Below are 19,021 nucleotides of genomic sequence, written 5' to 3'. Positions count from 1 at the left end.
AACAATGTAACTGTAGCACAACCGTACACCTCTGTCGTAGTGTCTTTATATATGTACTGATATGCAGTACATGACTATGATATGCACTGATATTCTTTTGTCGACTTCCTCATATACTACCACACATTCCTCTTTTGTCACCCTATCACATGCTTTCTTGAGATCCCAAAGACACAATGCAGTTCTCCATTAACAATCTCCAAACAAACAGCAGTAGGTTCATTCTTTTTTCCCATGAATCCATGTTGCTGTTTGTTTATTGGCAACTTCTCTCTTAAGCTAGTTTCAACAATTCCTGCCCATATTTTCATTGGATGGGTGAATAACTTAATGCATCAGTACATACTACAGCTTTAGGCATATCATTTTTTGTTTGTTTGTTTCATCTGTACCACTAAACTTCTTCTCCACCACTAAACTTGGTGAAATAGTGTCGAACAATCTAGTTAACCACACTATCATAGATCTCTCCATACATCCACAGGTACATCCTATGGACCAACCACTTTTCCACTCTTCATAGCTGCCCTCCATACTAATCTTCTGCATTTCCTCATTCACTGTCTTTACTCCATCAAATCTCCTCTTCCTCTCATTATATTCATTCATCAGCTCCTCAAAATACCCCTTTCACCAACTCAACATGTTTCTCACTTGCAGTCCCATCTCTATCCCTAATCACCCAAACCAGTCTGATCCAGCCACACTGATCCAAATGTGATTTAACAAAGATTTTACACCAAATGTCCTTCATGGCCCAACCCTCCACTTGTATCCCAGTTTAGGACCACTTATAGGAATACACTGGCTCGTTTTTTGTGTTTTCTTCTTTTACCTTGACAACTGCTGCTTTCAAATTATTGTTACTGGTGGTTACAATGTGGTGTGAGACGTCTGAATGTTTTTCATGAACTGGTTCATCAAAAGTTTGTAGTCAATGACTGCCTGTAAAAAAACAATCACCCTGAATGCCTCATTACAATTTTTAGCAGGTAAAACTAGAAAAATTAATTAAATGCACATGAATTTTACATTTTTTTAAATTCTTCAGTACAATTCTTCAAAGTACTTCAGTGTATTGTTATACATTTTAAAGGTTGTTAAACTGCTTGCACTGTTACACAGTAATGTTTATTAAAACAATTTTAGGAGAAATGTCTGGAAAGAAATAGTGAACAGAACAAAATGTGAATCGGAGTGAACTGAAACTCTAAGTGTAGCTGAAAGAACAGACTCGCTCAAAAACTGCACACAGGCTGGTTTGTAATTGAATTCGTGCCTCAGTCACGCCTCATTTTGGTTTCAACATGAACCGCTTCAGGTACCTGCTGCTGCTATGTTTCCTCTCTCCACTTGTGGTGGGTGAGTAATTCTTTATTTTTATCTACAGATATCAAGTCACATATACATTGTACGTCATTTTTAAGTGTTTTTCATTTCATGCAGTAGTAGTGACAGTTTCAACATCTGCACGGCCATTTGATAGATTTGTAAAATGTAACATGTCCTTTAGCATTTTTGGATCACATTTAAAGGCATGCAATCAATAAGACTTTACACATATGCAGCTCTGAGGAACACATTAGTGCAGCATCAACGTAAAATAACCACGTGTTTAGCAGGTACAGTGTTTAAAACTCAAAATTTGATGGTAGTTCATTCAGTTATGGTGTATTTCAGTCTAAACCACTGGTGTCAAACTCACTGTCATTCACAAGGGACTAAATGCGATCTCTAATGGGCTGAATCTACAAAACAATTGCATGAAAACCCATTAAAATATTGTGCTTTTCCTTTTATCTTAAAAAAGTTTATGAGTTTCAAAACACATAGGGGTCTGCTTAAGAAATATCAGCAATGTGTCTCACGTTTTCCACATCCCATCATTATTCAGTATCCGAAGAAACTTTTTTGCACAGCTTCTTGGCTTAATAGTATTTCTTTGTTAGTGAGACGACTATAGAACTGACAGTGATTCAGGCCTCTCACTCAGACTGGGTTAAAAAATCATTGCCATGATGTGAAATGTTGCCTTTTCACACAAAGCTTCTCAGTACAAAGTGAAAAGTATATTTTATTTAAAAGTCCGGCTCAGGCAGTTACGTATGTTTTCTATGCCATATTCAGATGCACACTGACAGACTTTTCCATAATTACCTTTAAGAGAAGCTGAATACAATGCCACTGTGTACAGGAATCTATAAAATGAGGAAACGGTCAGCCTCGTGATGTACGTTACATCAACATAAAGGGGTTTGAGTGTGAAGATTTTCTAATTTCCTATTAAAACACAGAGGGAGCCTTGTTGTTGTTGTTCTTATCAGACTTTCATTAATGAACATAATAAACTGAACAGAGTGTGACTTGGATTTAACCTGTTCTATCCAATGTGAGAATATCTGAGCACAGCAGCAAAAAAACAGTTTTGAATCTCTGCTTTTCAAGGGCACAGATGCACCAGCTCACTGATAAGAAAGAGAACTTGTCTCTTCTTACAGGGAACACCACCAGGTTGATAACAGTTCAGATTTAAATATGAGGAAGCTGTTTTGGCTGGAAACTTTGTTGAGGGTTGGCTGAGCTTGAAAATCTTGATTGTAGTAAATTTCTACAGCACTTCTTTCTTTTCCTTTCAGATTGCTCTGTTGATGAAGACGGCTACTTCATGTTTGCTGACTTTTGCTGTGTTATGCACTCCAGAGACCCGAAGACAGTGGAGTATCTGATCGATTGGTATTTTAACAAAGAGTTTACGATGCAGTACAACAGCACAGTCGGCAAGTGGACGGGCCTCACGCCGGCTGGATTAATCACAGCATCTCAGTTTAATGAAGACAAATTTGATGTTGAGCAGAGAAAAGCAGAGAAACAACTGACTTGTGTCAATAATGTTGATGCAGTATTCAACGCAGTTCAGGAAAACATAGGTAAATATTCAAACACATTAAATTAGATAGTACTGTTAGTACTGGAAGTGCAGAGTTTTCTTCAAAATCTAATGGAAAAAATGTGACTTCTCACAGACAGTTTGCAAAATGTGCGCATCAACAAAGACCCTTCGAGCAGATAGTCCAGTCATACAAGCCTGCAGAAAGTTCTCGTACTTTCCGTTACAAGATCTCTCAGAGCAGGCACAACACCATTCACTTCCTCTTTCAAAGCTTTTCACAATAAAACAAGATAGTTGTACAAATGAACGCTATATAATGCAAATGCTCTTTTAAGGAATTTCAAAACATTTTCTAAATACATTAACCATCATTATTTCATATGGATTATTAATATGTTTTTAATATTTCAAAGCATTTTAATAGATGATATTTTTAACCTGGTTACAAACAAATACATTGATTAACTAAAATAAATAACCAGTTATTTATCGCTGGTTTACAGAATGATGAATTTCATCATTAAAGCTGTTGACCTTCTGATTTCAGCTGCACCCAGCATGACTCTCCAGGAGGGAGACCACACTTCCAGCCATGACACAATACTCGTGTGCAGCGTTTATGACTTCTACCCCAAACACATCCTTGTGACTTGGTACCTGAATGGACAGGAAGTGACTGAGGGAGTGACCATAAGTGAAGTGATGACAAATGGAGACTGTACCTATCAGGTTCACTCTTATCTGGAGTGCTCACCTATCCCCGAGGACAGAGTCACCTGTACGGTAGAGCATGTTAGCCTAAAGGAGCCCAAGAGTTCTTACTGGGGTGAGGACAGACAAGATCATTTTAGTCATGTGCTGTTTGCATTTTTCTATAAATTCACAGAGTCCTTTTTTTTATTTAAGCACTGCATTATTAACAGTTATGAATATCTCTGTTGGTGTTTTGTTGCAGACTCTTGCTTGAGACCATCTGAAAGGAGTTATCTAGCTGGAGGAGTTTGTGCTTTGCTCTTTGGAGCATTAACTTTGTCTTTGGGACTGATCTATTACAGAAGAAAATCCTCTGATCCAAAATTCTCTGGTTCTCTATAAACTAATATATCATCTTTTAATAAATCATCTCTAATAGTTGTTACAAAACAAAATTAAATAACTCAACATAGAAGAAAACTTTGATAAGTATATTGTATATTTAAAAAGTAGCCTTGATCGATGAATCTTTAAAATTTTTACTTTATGTTTATGCAACATTACAGTCAGTGACAGTTAATGTGACATAGTTAAATTCAGTTTTAATCACCATACAGCATGTCACTTGTTTTATGTATGCAGCTACATAAAACAAGTGACACCATTACGGTCACTGTGAGCTTGCAATGTGAAAGTCAACTTGAAAAATTATGTCCAAATAGTTAAAGCTGTTAGGTAATTGTTCAGTAATGACTTTCTGACTTTGTGTAATTAAATACACAGTTTAATTATTATTCTTTGCTGTATGAGCTTCTTGTTAAAAAGCTTCAGTGTATTTAATTGGTTCATATAAACTTTTGATTTGTTAGAATTTACCCCCATTAACCTATATTACACAATTACTTTAAAAGTTGTATCACACAGTTATGTTTTATCCTTTATTGCACACAGATATGTATTGCAGAATAGTTTGGGATTTAAACTGTGTGACAGCCAGTGGGCTGGCCTTGTGTTTTGGCTTTTCTGTTACCTGTTTCTTGCAGGTAGATGGAGCTGACCCAATTATAGATGCAGCACACCTGAGAAGGCCAGTCCCAGCATATAAAGACATCTTGACTGAACCATGGGCGACTGTCTCTCTCCGCCTGGCATCCATCATGTTTATTTGAGGCTTCAGTTATGGCTGTTATATCATTTCAATTGTGTTTAAGTTTCTTCACCTTATTTTCATTAAATATATCTTACAGCCTTTAAAAGCCTGTGTGTGGTCTCCCACTTGCTTGGCACTTCCTTTGAGCCGGGTTGTGACAACTGTTACATTCAGACACTAACAAATATGACAGGGAGAAGCCTCTTCTCTGAGGAGTTTGAGGGGGAGTGTCTGCCTGGACTGGTGGTGGCACCAGAAGGTACAAAACTTTAAGGCCAGACCAAAGCATGTCTATAAATTCAGGTGTTTTGGAGTTCTCTCTCTTTCCCCCCTCTTTCACCCTTCTCTGAGTCTACAGGCCAGACACCAACCTAGAATGGTGACGTGAGAAGTGCCATCTCCTTTTAGGGAGACAGGGGGGTGCAGGAGATGAAACGTGAGCTGGATATCAGACCTAAAGTTTTCCTCCAACTTTAAATCTGTCATGTTAACATTCTGTTTCTGTTCACACAAAGTAAAAGTGTTTACTGCCTGGGTGTGGCAGCCTTTGTCTCTCGGAGCATTGTGGAGAGGCGGGGGTCCATGGCACCATGTAAAACTCATCTGAAATTCTAACCGATTGATAATAAATTGTGAAAATGTATAGTTTGAGCATATTTGTTTTCTCTCTTATAAAAATGAACATGGCAGATGTTAAAAAACAGAGTTCAACCCTGAAAGTAAAAACAGCATTGATGTCAGTGCAGTTTTACAAACACTAATATGTAAAATGAAGAAGAAGAAGCAGCTAGTTTTAGCTGTTCCTTTTCATGAGTAATCACCACAGCAGGTATTTAATTTGGCAGAACTTTATGCCAGATGTCCTTGCTGGTGCACCCCTGAGATTGAGACTTCATTATTGATACAATTAAATGTCACTGGCTGGAGTAAGAAATATTATATTATTATATTATAAAGAAATATTATCGAAGCTCTGTTATCACTACTGTAAAAGATGGCCATTAGAGTTGTTTCCAGGTCTGAGGTCTTACCACTCATTTTAACCATTTTCCTCAAGTTTCTTATAAAGCCTTATAAAAACCAGCATGATAATAAATTTGTATATTATGTGTGGTATCAGAAAGTCAACAGGCTTTGTCTGCAGTTAGGGAACAGTTAAGGATAAGTTTGTAAACTGTGTGGGAATTTGAATTGTTGTTAGTTTTTTAGTTGAGGCTAACTCCACAGTGATATAATGTTAAGGGATTAGTTTATTGAACATGTTCATGATGATATGCTGCGTAGAGAGTTGAAACAGCGGATTCTTCAAACACCAGACATGTCCTTTGTTACCCTTCAAGGTATTGCCCTTAGGTTAGCTGAGGCAAGCCCGCAGGGAAGGAAAACTAGGTCTCGAGACTAATCTTGTGATACCAACTGTCAGGTAGTACAGGGAGTTAACGTAGATACGCACGCATACCATGGATACCATTATGAAGCATATCTCTGTCCATTTTTCACAGCCTTGTCAGACTGGAGAAACTCCCGAGCCTACCTCAATGAGGCACTTTTGTTTTCAGGCCAATGTCAGATGTACATAGCCAGGTCATGGAAGGGGGGCTCTCGGTCCCTCTGGTGCAAAGAGACGGGCATCTGGAAAGGGGTTTACAGACTTTTGGATACTGAGTCCTAAAGCCTTCCCCATTACACCACTACAGCACATTTAGAGTGCATCTCAGTTTTTCTACATGATAAAGAAGTCTGTTAGCATGACTCTTTGTATTTAAACTATAAGAGATAAATGGGTAAAAATTACAGAAAAGGTTTCTGGTTGCCCAGACTGTCCTGTAATTATACAAACTGAAGGATTCTTTAAAAAATAATTTTTAAATAAGTCATATGTATATATATGTATATATATATATATATATATATATATATATATATATATATATATATATAGTACAGAGAGAAACACTTCAATTACACTATTATTTAATTACTTTGTTGTGGTATAAATGGCCATGGGGGCGGTCTTTATCAGCAGGAAAAGTTGTAAAACTTACAAAAATACAGTTAAGTCCAAAATGTATCCCCTTCTTCTTCACATAGTCCAAAACTGCCCAGTGGACCAGATTGGATTCTTTGCTGGGTAAATTCTGGGCCTTATGTTTGACACCTCTGCTCTAAACGTGACCTGCTCCCAACAAGTTATGTGTTCAGTTTAAGTTACTTTAGTGATTACGCCAGTTAAAACTTTCGTGACACAAAAAATGGTTACTTTAACTCCAACATACAGTAACTCACTAGCTTATTAATCTGGCTTCTTGGTAGACCGCTGGGGTCACTTTAGCTCTTTGCAAGAACAGCATTTTATTTGAGAATGTTAGCATGCTCATGTTAGCTACTTAGCAGCTTAACCTAGTATGATACTAAAAACGAAATTGTCTGAGCTTGCAGCAACCCTCCAAGGCTTCATCCATCCCACTGTCACCAGGGTTACACACACACTCACACACAGCCGCACGCACACAGAGAAAACTGCAGAGGTATATGTGTCAGGGAAACCTGTCTCCATGACCACAGTAAACAGGCCTATCAGCAAGGCTTACACACAGATGAAACATTATCTGGACAGAGCGAAAGAGGCCACACAGTCTGACACACGAACACTCGCTGGTCAGGAGAGATGGCAGAGCCGCAGCGAACATCTGAACCCATCAACTATGTGCATCAGGATGAAATCTGGTAAATCATCACAGTATGTTATTTATGTTTGATTTTACTCAAATTTTATAAAAAATATGTTCTTGCATATCTGCTGAGTTACTAGGAAGGTCTTCTTTGAGCAATGGCATGTAAAGCAGTCATTACTCTGACTGGAGTGAGACCTTCAGCTCTTTCTGGATTTGCAGACAGTGCTGAAACTAGAAGAACGACTTGTTTCTTTCCACTGGTGTATGATGCAGGGTACCACATATGATTTTAAAAAAAAACCAAACATATTTGTATTTGTGTGTTAGGAAAGCGCATGTAAAGGCTGAGAAACACTCGGCTGAAGTTTGGCCTAACAAGTGGGGCTTCCTGTCTGAAGCCTACAAGGAGGTAAAGACAACCACAGATAGCACCACTCATTTTACTGAATGAAGGGTGACCAGTGGAGCACAGGACCTTTAACACCTGTCCACTGGTTAGGGTACAATCATAGATCCCCTTCTAGTCCACAACATGTGGAAAAAAACTGACAGAAATTCCAAGAAATACTCCCTCAAGTCAGACATCAGTTAAATGGACATCAAATAAAACTAAAGTAAAGGGGCCCCTCTCATTTGGTGTCAGATTGCATTCTCTCATTAGGCTTTTTTTTTTCAACCTTGATTTCTCAGTCAGATCCATCTTTTTTAAAACACACACACACACACACACATAGCTTGAAATATCACGGAAAAGGGGGTGACTTTTTAGTGCCTATGCCTATCTTTTAGATACAGTTAATTATTACAAACAGTCCCACAAATTACAAATCAAATGTTTAAATAAACACAACATTCATATTGTTTAAGGTCTCCGGATTCCACATATGTGGATCTAACTTCTTTCTTATGTGCATTTTAGTATGAGGTGGAAAGTGTGAAGCTGAAGAAGGCAGTCAAAGTGGAGCTTCCCCAGCACCTGACTACACGACCTCTGACCTCTCCAGAAAAATACATACATGTATGACCTGGCTATCTATCTGTTTATCTATCTTTCTCATGTATCTGACAGGTTTTGGGTTTTTTTCCCTTCAGGTTAGCCCCTCACCTCCTGTTCCTCAGACAACTCAGGGCATGATTGGTTGGCGTTCAGGTCACTCACATCTGCAGCTGGAAAAGTACAGCACAGTGCGTCATGGGAGGCGTAGTTTTTTGAAGGATTTGGGCTGACCTTTTATAGCTTGTATTTGAGTACTTAAGTCCTCGGCCACTGTTGTCTCACCTAATAAATGACTAATGACTGGAGCATATTTGGCATATTTCATTGTCTCTTTGACTCTATTCCACATTAATAAAACAAATAAATCTTTCACAACTCTGACTTCAGACTCAGCGTGGGGCATAACTTTCGCCAGTTGAAGATCAATTACCACAGATGATGAGATGACAAGTGGTTTACAAAATTGTCCATTAATTGTCCATTGAAAATGTCCTTGAAAAAAACCAATGTATTATTTATTCTTCTAATTTCAACAACGTCCATATACCACTTGCATCAAGCTCAGGTTTTGCATAGTAAATTTTCTTTAGACTATCCCAAAAGGATCTAACAAGACCATGCATGATGATTCTTCTTCCTTATATTTTTATTGGCGGTTGGCAAACAGCAAAATGGTGCAATACCGCCACCAACTGGTGTGGAGTGTATACATGACGATATCCACTCATTCACAATGATACAAGATTAAAAAAAAGAAAAAAGAAAAAGAAACGTTTGCCTCGGTCCCATCTCATCACACCTGAGCACCACTGAACCTTGATTAAGTGGCTGTTGAGACAGTACCAAGTAGCGTTACTACTCCCTCTTGTGTTGACAAGTTGCAATAGCATCAAAAACATAAAATGACTAACATAAAATCAGTGATAAATCTGCACCTGTGTCACAATACTGCCCCGCAAAGGCAGAATACTGTAACTACAAAATTAGCCAATATTACCAGAAGTAATGAGACGGAACGAGCTTTTTCTTGTGTTTTGATTTTCTTACTACTCCATCGGCTCTTTCTGAGTATTTTGGATTCCTCTCTCGGTCCAAAGACCTACATGTTAGGTTAACTGATGATTTTAAATTGCCCATAAATAATATGAATCTGATTCTGAATGACTCCCTGTCTCTATGTGTTAACCACTCTTTTCCAATTACAGTGTTTTAAAACAGGTTATGTAACGTCTGACTGGTAATAACCACAATGAGCATTTATTAGTTTGCTCAACTGTGAAATTCCCCATAGTTCCACGCATGAGTCACGCTGACGTAATGACATCACGAGGCCTGCTTTGAAAGCGGAAGAGACAAAAACAACAACAGCCTCGGCAACAGGGAGGGACGCACATTTTATTTTTTTTTACCTGAGTGGTATCAGAAAGTCAGCGGACTTTATCTACGGTTAACCCACCAGTTAAAGTTTACATTTAAGCTAGAAACATGTCGCTATTTAACAAGATATTCGGAAGCGGGGGTAAGGGTGGGAAAGCGCCGACACCCCAAGAGGCTATTCAGCGACTCAGAGAGACCGAGGAGATGTTGGCCAAAAAACAGGATTTCCTAGAGAAGAAAATTGAACAGGAGCTCGTGACGGCGAAGAAAAACGGCACGAAAAACAAACGAGGTGAGGAAAAGCTCGTAAACTGCGTCGGATTTAATGAAATTGTCAGAATGGCTAGTTAGTTTCTTAGTTAGCCTGAGGCTAACTCAACAGAAGGAAGAGGGAAGTTGTTAGTTGAAACGCTGCTTACCTGAAAACAAGTCTGTCCACCCGGCTACAAGACTCCATATTTAAATGTCTAGTTTTTGGCTGGCACGTATAAAACAACTGAAGGGGGGGAAAAAACTTTAAGGAATGAAATAAACAAGAGACAAAAAGTTTGTAACGTTTAGGTTCGAAGACTCCGGCAGCCAAATATTAAACTGATGTTTATGAGGGTAACTAAGTTTGCATGCATATATATCCAGGTATTGTTCTAAATATTTACAAAACCTAACATATTCATATTGTTTTCTCTTGACAGACAGTGTCTTTTTTAAAAAAAACAAACAAACTGCTAAATAACACCAAACTTTGGGTTTGTCTTATAAAATGGAAGCCTTGCCTGGAGCTGTTTTTGGAACAGGTCATACCTTACAATTAATTTCTGTCCATTTTTTTTTCTTAGCCCTGTGTCCTTTTTTAATCTACAGTATATCACCCTTCAGTCTTGGGCATGTAACCATATAAAGCGCATTGTCAGTCATAGATTCATTCCCATACCGCAGTATGCGCTGTTACAGTTTTAAGTTATATCCACATTTTAAATACATTACTTTTTTTAAGACTAGTATCTTTATCTTCTCTGTAACCTTCCTATTACAGTGACAGACTTTTCACAGTTTTGTAAATTTATACTGTGATTTTAAATAAGTATATCAAATGGATACATATTTGAAGAACATAATTATTAGTGAGTGAGTGAATGTCTGTGCAGCCATTACAGTTAAACGGTGTCAACCGCATGTGTGCCTGCAAAACTGAGTAGCAGTAGAACAGTTAGACAAATGACAGGTTGATCTGATTGTCATGGCGCGAAGATCCAAGCAGATCCTTACATGCTTGCAAATACAGAAAGTAGACTATTGGCTTAACACTAGTTACTATCACTGTGAGCTTGTCACCTAAAAGTAATTTTTAAATTCTTAGTGTGATCTAAATCGGAAAAATCTTTCCATCTCCAAAACCTGATTTTCAACATAGTTCATCCCATAAGTCAGTCTCCGTCTATCTTTGGGGTGACTGATTATACACAATACATAAATTCCTCATGACAATATACCAACCCTGCTGTAATCTTGGCAGCTGCAAGATTGCACTCTTAGATTCATGGTCACTGTTTTCACTGCTTGGTTTTACATTTTTCTACTGTACTTCAAGGAGGACCTCTGACTTTTTCTTCCACATTTTCTACTTTCTATTACTTCTTTATTTGGTTTACTGGCAGCCTACCACTAAATGGATGTTTCTTCCTATTAACATTACTGAAGAATTAGTGATTTAATTCACCACGTCTCGTCTATAATACTCAGGATGTCGCTTTCCACACGGACACTTATGTTTTTTCATTGAAGTAGCCATAGACCAAAATGGACTCGACATTGTACTTGTTGCATGAACACTGCTGATGGTCACTAAAAAGAAGCAGAGTGGCAGGAAAAGCAAAACGTCACCCAATTAGAGCGACCTCTGAGACTGAAACATGGAGTCTGAATGCATTTCTGCAACCCACATAATGTGATAATGATTTGTGTGATGTTGGCTAATGATGTTATCAGTCTAGGAATAGGTCCGGCTGCTGATATAATCTGATCAAATGGAAACTGTCAGCTGCTGTCTGGCTGCTAGTGGAAAAGGCCAGGCACAAAGTAGATTGCTAAAGGTGTGCATGTGTGTGGATGTGTGTGTGTTGGTGGTATATGGCAGCTGTGGCCACGAAGCAAGGTTTAGTGGATTATAATTGACAGGCTTTTCAAAGAAAAGAGGTGGACAGGTGGTGAAATGTTCCTGTAAAATGTAGCCTTGCTGTCTGTGTGTCATATAATCAATTTTTGTATTCAAACCTTCATATTTTGATTGCATACTATGAATAGTTCCTGTCTTGCACTGAAGCTGTCCTCTCCCATTTTTTTTTCCTCAAAAGTGAGGAAATATTACATTCACATTTTGCATAAACCTCTAACTCTAGATTACTACCCATCATTATCATCATCATCAAAGTGTATCTCATGCAAAAGAGCCCATAAAACTGAATTGTCACATTAACAGTTATATGGTTTTAAAGTATGTTGACTGATTTACACTCCCAGTGCATTTATTGAGGAATATGCAAGAAATATCCCCCTTTAAGCAGAGCCTTCATCTACTCTAATCTGTAAGTTAAGTAGTAAAGATGTAAAAGTAACAGGTATTTTTTTCCCTTTTTCTTTTATTGTGAAACAACGATTAAAAGTATCTAGACACCAGCCCCACCTCTATTATATTTGGCTGTGGTATGTAAATGTGCTACCGTAGAAACAGTGGTCACGTAACCTTAGAAACAAACCACACCCACTTCATCCTCACTCTCAAACCGCAAAAAGAAACAAGCAGTTTAATAATGACAAATTAAGAATTGTGAACTAGCACCGGAACAAACTATACCTGCAGCTGACAGGAATGTCATTAGTTTAGAGAGTTTTAAACAATTACCTTGACATTTAAAGTTATTGTGGGGTAAATTAGATTTTTTTGGAATCACAGATTACTGTTAGAATTGATTCTATGAGAAATATATGAAAATGTTGGTATTGTGCTAAATCTTGAGTATTGTACTAATTACTGTTTTATTTTGTATGCATAACTTTAATTTAAGATGTATATGCAAGGTATCGGAGGCCCTTTTTTTCCTGGGCAATGTGACCAAGAATAGAATTATACAGGTGGTAGAAAGACTAATGGTTTTAACCTAAACATTCTCATATGTGGACATTTTGACCTATTAATGTGGTTATCTTCTGCTATTTAGAGGAACATTTAGCATGTCTTAGAAATTGTCCAATATGGATGTTATTGTTGTCATTATTATTTAGCTCGGAAATGAAAAAAATGCTAAGAGGAAAGGGCTTATTTTCATTTTTTCCTGTTTATACGGTTCCTTATAATGTAATATAGAAGCAATATGATTATATTTACTTTAATTTAGGATATACTATGACTAAATATGAAATGACTAATAACAATGAAAAATAGACTAATTAGATATATTAGCTAAAGTTGGGAAGAAGAAGAATTACCATCATGCTTCCTGCCTTGCAATACATGGGCAGAAATCTTGAATAGTTTTTTAAATTATTAATTTTTTAGTGTGTCACAAAGAAAATCTCAAATCCTTTCCATTATAGGGATTATTCTACTTTGCATCAGTTGTAGTTTGTTCAAAAAGTCTGAATATACTCAATAATTTTAAGATTGTTTGACATTAATTATAATTTTGAGGCTCTTGGAAAGGCCCTTAGTAAGTATTTCAATAATTAAATCAATCACTCATTCATTCAATTTATATTTATAAAATAGTGCAGGACCTCTTTCAGATTTCACAAATCTGTGATCACCAGATTTTGAGATCAAACTGAGCTGTAATATGTATTAAACCTGCTGTAATTGTACAACAGCAACATTTCAGTTTTGTTTTGTAAGTAATAAACACATTTGGACAACTTTGTTCAACATTTTGAATTGATATGAATGTGTTTACTGCTGAGTGTGCTTTTCATGTGGATGTTTTGTTTTGTTTTTCCAGTACAAGTGCAGTTCAATTTGATATGCACTTGGAAAAAAAGGTCCTGAAATTTTTTGACCTCTTTTCTTAGTTCCTTGTGACTCAGCAGATTTGAGTCAGTTGTAAGTTTCACTTGCTCCATTGTTAAGGTGATTTCCTATGTAAGCACCTAAGGGGAATTCCCAGTATAGGTGTGTGGCTGTAGTGTTTGTTTGTATTTAACCCCCACTCCCTTGAAGAACATAGGAACCAAAATACACATTTATACTCACACACATAAATGTATTATTTTTTTAATCCTCTCAGCTAATCAAAGAACCATCACCGGATTTCCAAATGTTGTGCTTTCCAACTTAGTTTGATCCGGGCCTATGTGAGCTTGATGAGCTGCAGGACTTGCTGAAATTCAGTGAGTTACAAACCTAAAAATTCTGACTGAAGCATGTTGTGACTTCATGCAGAGATTTGGCTGAAACAGGATTTTATCTGTTTGAGTCTTGTTTCGTGATGACAGCATGAAACCATTTACTGCACTTCAGCACAAAGCAAGCTTTGCTGCTGCGTTGTTGATTGTAATGTTGGATGTCATGGGATGGTGATAAGGTTTCAATGATACCGATTAGCCAATAGTGACTCTGCTTATAGGTCAAATTCTTTATCGATCCCATTTGTGATTCATGATCAGTTGTGTATAGGAAGAAAAAAAAGGCCTGCACAGTAGTATTTGGCAAATAAGCAACATTTATATGTTTTGTACTGTTCGTTTTTCGTTTGTTTTTTAATTTAAAAAAAGAATAGAATACTGGTGAGCATTTGTGCTGCTTTCTAAGCTAAGTTTATTTCCCCTTCTTGTTTTTTCCTGTCCAGCGGCTCTACAGGCCTTGAAGAGGAAAAAGCGTTACGAGAAGCAGCTGGCTCAGATTGACGGAACCTTGTCCACTATTGAGTTCCAGAGGGAAGCTCTGGAGAACGCCAACACTAACACAGAAGTGCTCAAGAACATGGCCATGGCAGCTAAAGCGATGAAGGCCGCACACGAAAACATGTATGAGAGAAGTTCTGGCAGTATCTCAAAAGAGTCTTTTGTTATTTCATCATTTTTTTTCTCATTTTTTTATCTGTTGTTCTAGCTTTTATTTGCCACAGGATTTCTGTTATTTCTTTATTTTTTTTTATTTTTTTTTTACTTTTCCCCGTATGTTCTGTCATGAGACTTTATTTCTCCATTTTGCTTCCCCTTCTTTGTTCCCTTCAATAATTCCTCCTTTTTTCCCTTTTCTTCAGATTTGTGCCCTCAGATTCATTTATAGTAAAAAGTGCGTGTGTGTTGTACTTGGCAGTGTAAATTTAGTTCTTTTTCTATTATTAGCGGCTACATGGTGGTAGAATGTATAATTATATTATATTTACTAACATTTACATGCCATCTTTGACTCACCTGTTTCACAGGGACATCGACAAAGTAGACGATCTGATGGCAGAAATCACAGAACAACAGGAGGTTGCCCAAGAAATCTCAGATGTGATCTCTAGACCAGTTGGCTTTGGGGAAGACTATGATGAGGTGAGAGCAAAACAGAAAAAAAACAACAAAAAACATGAGGCCTACAGAAACTAAAAGCCTAAATTTAGGCTGATGTTTTAGATTTTTCTTTCAAACGAATGTCACAGCAAAATGTTACAGTAATTATAGATACAGTGTCCCATGAAAACATTAATAAAAAAAGTCAAAACACACTTACTTACATTTTTACTGTGACAATGTGACTACACAGTGAGTGACTTGCCTCTTTCCTATAATGTCTCTGTAGTTGCTGCCTCATTTAAGCAGTGAGTTGGAGCCACTGCTGATAGTTACTGGTTGAAATGCTTTTCTTTCAGTCTGGTTTTTAGAAAATAAAACTGAGATCTTAAATGATTTGTAAAGAAAATATATACATATCTTACATCTGCTGTCTTACTAAATGGCTTCTGTCTAGTTATTTTTGATCTACATAAATCTGATTCATTTTGTTCTTTTCTCTGTTTAGGATGAACTCATGGCTGAGCTGGAGGAGCTGGAACAGGAAGAGCTGGACAAAAATCTTCTCGAGATTGGAGGCACAGAAAATCTACCCAGTGTACCGTCTACATCACTTCCATCCAAACCAGGTATAATGGTACATAAAAAAGCAAAACTAGTTTTAGTTCAGTTTAGTGCACCATCCATTTGACTAAAATATACTTTTTTTCAAATTAAAATTGAATGTTGTTTTTCTTTTTTCCTTTTTAGCCAAAAAGAAGGTGGAAGAAGACGAGGACGAGATGGCAGACCTCGAGGCCTGGGCGGCTAACTGAGCTGGCTTGCCCTGCTAGCTAGCTAGTGGCCTTCTCCCTGCTACCAGACTGATCCCAGGCATCTGGAAAAGAGATGGGGACTCTAGGCTGCTGAGCTGGCTGCTGGCATGCTGCTCTGTCTTAAAGCCTACTTCCCAATATCTAACCATACCCCAACTTTGAAGTATGCACTTGTGCACATATTTTTATGACTTCAAAAGAAATGAACCCGGGCTTTTTTTTTTTCTTTTCAGTTTAATGTTACAGAATGAATCTCTTTGCTCCAGCTGTGCACTCCTCTTTTTCTAAAGGGCATAGAGGGAAAATAACTTCATGCCCTGCAGCCTGTGGTTATGTATCAAAGATTGTGTATGAGCATGTGGGTGCATACTTTTTGGGAGGGTGTGTGGAGTAACAGGCTTAAAGGCTTGTTTCGAATGTGAAAATTCAACACATTTTGGGGGTGAAAAAAAAGACAATAAATCATTTTTCTGCTTCCTGCATCGTCATCTCTCAGCTCTTCTACAAAGATGACAGCAAGCCATTGCTGCTGCTACCAAAAGCAGCAGAAAAGTTAAAACGTGTAGGCCTTTCTCATTAAACGTCACTGTGAAATTACAGACCTGCTACTGTCGTAAACTACATTAAATCCTTTAATGGAAGGATCCAAGATTTGATGTCTTCGTCCCTCTGTCTGCTGAACTGTAATAAGAAAAACATCTGGGTCATCTAATCAGTTGCATCCTACTAATAACGGCATGTGGTGAACACCCCACCACCACCAAAAAAAAAAGCTTTTTAGAGGTCATAAGCTACCAAGCATGATTTACTGCTAGTGCTACACAGTTTATGCTTTTTTGTTTGCTGCTCCTCATATTTTACTCCACTACTTTCCATCTCTGTTTTTTGTTTTATCCTATACTCTCTTAGCTTGATGTCATTGCTTGTATCCAACGAAAGCAGTCTTTCATAACACTATTGCATCTTTGGTTCTGTTTGCTTTGTGCCTTTTTCAGTTAGGGCATGAGAAAGGACAATGTGTCATATGTGCTCCAGGGACATGGCTGATGTTGAAAGCATTTGAGTTGTGTGCTCGTGCACAGTAAGAATCAAACCAGATGTTTACACCTCTAAGCTGGTTGGGACACACTAAAATAAACCATGCCTGAGCTTGATAATCAAGCAAACTGGGTACTGAGGGCCAAACATGCAGGGCAAATGGTACAGATCACCCAGTGATAGCAGTAACAGTAAAACCAGTAAATCAGATCAGTCAGCCCTACAACAACAAGTTCAAACTTGCCAAACTGCAGTTGAATTCATTCAGTTCTCATAAGCACTCTTTACATTTCCTCAGTCTTACAAATTAGTAGCTATGCCCGTAATAATGACCAATATTCAGGACACCAAAGCCTCTGCTGCTTCTGCTTAGTCCGGTCTTCATTCTGAAAAAGCACACATAAGGCTGCTCTAACTTCATGACCAGTCATTCAGAAATATGTAGTCAACTTGTTACTCCAGTAAAGCTGCCAGAGGGCACACTACAACACCTTGGATCCGTTTGTGCCTGATACCTTGTACTGTCTGTGGTTTCACAGTGACTATATCTGAAGTCCTACGCTGGTTGAATTTAAAGATGATGTGTGAGTGTGATGTTTTTTGAGACTTGACACAATGACCTCTTGTTTAGTCAAATTAAGATGGTGAGGTAGATTCCCACCCCATTTAAACTCTCCTGTAGTACGAATTGATTTTTCAGCACTGTGTGACAAGCATGGGGTGCATTTGTTCCATGTTGGTCATCTTGATTACAAATGTGACATAAGCAAGTTCTGCTCACTTGTCCCTTGACTTATAGCTGCAGCTACATGTCCTTCTTTCTCTTGGGGAAACAGAATTCTCAGTGTACAAATTGGGGTTGATCATGATTGCCTTTTCTCCTGTAATTCAAACATAATTTGCACATTTTAATTAAGAGGTGAAACTTTTAGAAAAAATGCTCAGTTGTTATGCATTTAAGAATGGGTCAACCCCAATCCTTACATGTAAATAAAATAAAATAAAATCGGGGAAATAAAACTTGCATATGCCAATGCTTGTTTTTGTTTATTTTTATATAATATATATATAATTTTTTTCTGTTTACCTCAAATATCAGAACCACAATGTGACCTGTAGCCATCTTAGCTCAGCTTGGCTGTAAAATACGGTTGGACATTGAAAAATTTCCATGTCACAGACATGACTGTTGTTTATGTGGGAGGTTACATACATTTTATCTTAATAAAGTTGAGACTCAATGTGTCTGCACTGCTGTATTGGAATTAGTTTACCTTTTATATATTTCTCAGGCAGCAAACATCTGGAGTTTATGTCACCATTCTATTTTTCCCCTTCATCTTTCAACCTGTCCAGTTTTGTAATGTTTAAAACCTGTGGAGACCCTGCCTTCCCTCAAAAGTTGTTCATTTTACCTGACTGCAGTAACAATGAGTACATTAACAGTTTGAGGTACATGTATCACAGCACACTGCCTGCCTTCTACTCCATTTCAGTGTATTTATGTTGTGTTAATCATATTTAACTTTTTAGTTACCATGCAGGTAAACCTTTACACAGATGCATGCAACAGATGTATTTGGGATCAACTCCTGAGCCTAAATGCAACTTGCATGTTAGCAATTTGCACTGAGGGCTCCAAATTGTTAAGTATAAAAATATATCACTTATGTTGACTCACTCTGATAGAGTGTCACTTCCTGTTCTGTTTTTGTGTAGGTTGTCAGCGTAGCCAATTAAAAACTTCTAGATAATGTCTTATTTCATAGTGTAATCTTCACTTACTTTATCCAAATCATACTCTCTGTTGAGTCACTCACTAATTATATTCACAGTGTTCACTCACTGTTTCTTTTGTGACTCGCTTACAGCATGGCCTCTTCACCTGTCCCTGCT

General features: G+C 37.6%; 3 protein-coding genes across 3 annotated transcripts; all 3 read left to right on the top strand.

Moving 5' to 3' along the window:
- The first annotated feature begins 1,307 nt into the window (after nt 1-1,307).
- On the top strand, nt 1,308-3,985 carry LOC146387426 (rano class II histocompatibility antigen, A beta chain-like). Its single transcript, XM_084927236.1, has 4 exons — nt 1,308-1,362; nt 2,637-2,927; nt 3,438-3,716; nt 3,846-3,985. The coding sequence occupies exons 1-4, from the start codon at nt 1,308-1,310 to the stop codon at nt 3,983-3,985; spliced, it is 765 nt and encodes a 254-aa protein (XP_084783362.1).
- Nucleotides 3,986-7,401: 3,416 nt separating this feature from the next.
- Nucleotides 7,402-8,698, top strand: LOC146387425 (ciliary microtubule inner protein 1-like). Its single transcript, XM_084927234.1, has 4 exons — nt 7,402-7,460; nt 7,736-7,817; nt 8,328-8,426; nt 8,501-8,698. Exons 1-4 carry the CDS (start codon nt 7,402-7,404, stop codon nt 8,633-8,635), a joined length of 375 nt encoding a protein of 124 aa, XP_084783360.1. The 3' UTR covers nt 8,636-8,698.
- A 1,025-nt stretch (nt 8,699-9,723) lies between these two features.
- On the top strand, nt 9,724-18,372 carry chmp4ba (charged multivesicular body protein 4Ba). The gene is made up of 5 exons (XM_084929028.1): nt 9,724-10,074; nt 14,618-14,795; nt 15,200-15,314; nt 15,781-15,901; nt 16,023-18,372. Exons 1-5 carry the CDS (start codon nt 9,891-9,893, stop codon nt 16,085-16,087), a joined length of 663 nt encoding a protein of 220 aa, XP_084785154.1. The 5' UTR covers nt 9,724-9,890; the 3' UTR covers nt 16,088-18,372.
- The last annotated feature ends 649 nt before the right edge of the window (nt 18,373-19,021 follow it).

The sequence above is a fragment of the Perissodus microlepis genome, chromosome 5, assembly GCF_051167445.1.
Source record: "Perissodus microlepis isolate ML-2025 ecotype Zambia chromosome 5, ASM5116744v1, whole genome shotgun sequence".
Taxonomy (NCBI): domain Eukaryota; kingdom Metazoa; phylum Chordata; class Actinopteri; order Cichliformes; family Cichlidae; genus Perissodus; species Perissodus microlepis.
Note: the sequence above shows the minus strand (reverse complement) of the source record. Positions and strands in the feature narration are given on the sequence as shown.

What these genes read in the sequence shown, in the direction of transcription:
- LOC146387425 (XM_084927234.1), top strand. Translation starts at nt 7,402, where the DNA reads ATGGCAGAGCCGCAGCGAACATCTGAACCCATCAACTATGTGCATCAG. An exon ending in GTGCATCAGGATGAAATCTG is followed by an intron (nt 7,461 to 7,735) that starts GTAAATCATCAC and finishes TTTGTGTGTTAG; the next exon opens with GAAAGCGCATGTAAAGGCTG. An exon ending in TGTCTGAAGCCTACAAGGAG is followed by an intron (nt 7,818 to 8,327) that starts GTAAAGACAACC and finishes TGTGCATTTTAG; the next exon opens with TATGAGGTGGAAAGTGTGAA.
- chmp4ba (XM_084929028.1), top strand. Translation starts at nt 9,891, where the DNA reads ATGTCGCTATTTAACAAGATATTCGGAAGCGGGGGTAAGGGTGGGAAA. An exon ending in AAGGCCGCACACGAAAACAT is followed by an intron (nt 14,796 to 15,199) that starts GTATGAGAGAAG and finishes CCTGTTTCACAG; the next exon opens with GGACATCGACAAAGTAGACG. An exon ending in TTGGGGAAGACTATGATGAG is followed by an intron (nt 15,315 to 15,780) that starts GTGAGAGCAAAA and finishes TTCTCTGTTTAG; the next exon opens with GATGAACTCATGGCTGAGCT.
- LOC146387426 (XM_084927236.1), top strand. Translation starts at nt 1,308, where the DNA reads ATGAACCGCTTCAGGTACCTGCTGCTGCTATGTTTCCTCTCTCCACTT. An exon ending in CCTCTCTCCACTTGTGGTGG is followed by an intron (nt 1,363 to 2,636) that starts GTGAGTAATTCT and finishes TTTTCCTTTCAG; the next exon opens with ATTGCTCTGTTGATGAAGAC. An exon ending in CGCAGTTCAGGAAAACATAG is followed by an intron (nt 2,928 to 3,437) that starts GTAAATATTCAA and finishes TTCTGATTTCAG; the next exon opens with CTGCACCCAGCATGACTCTC.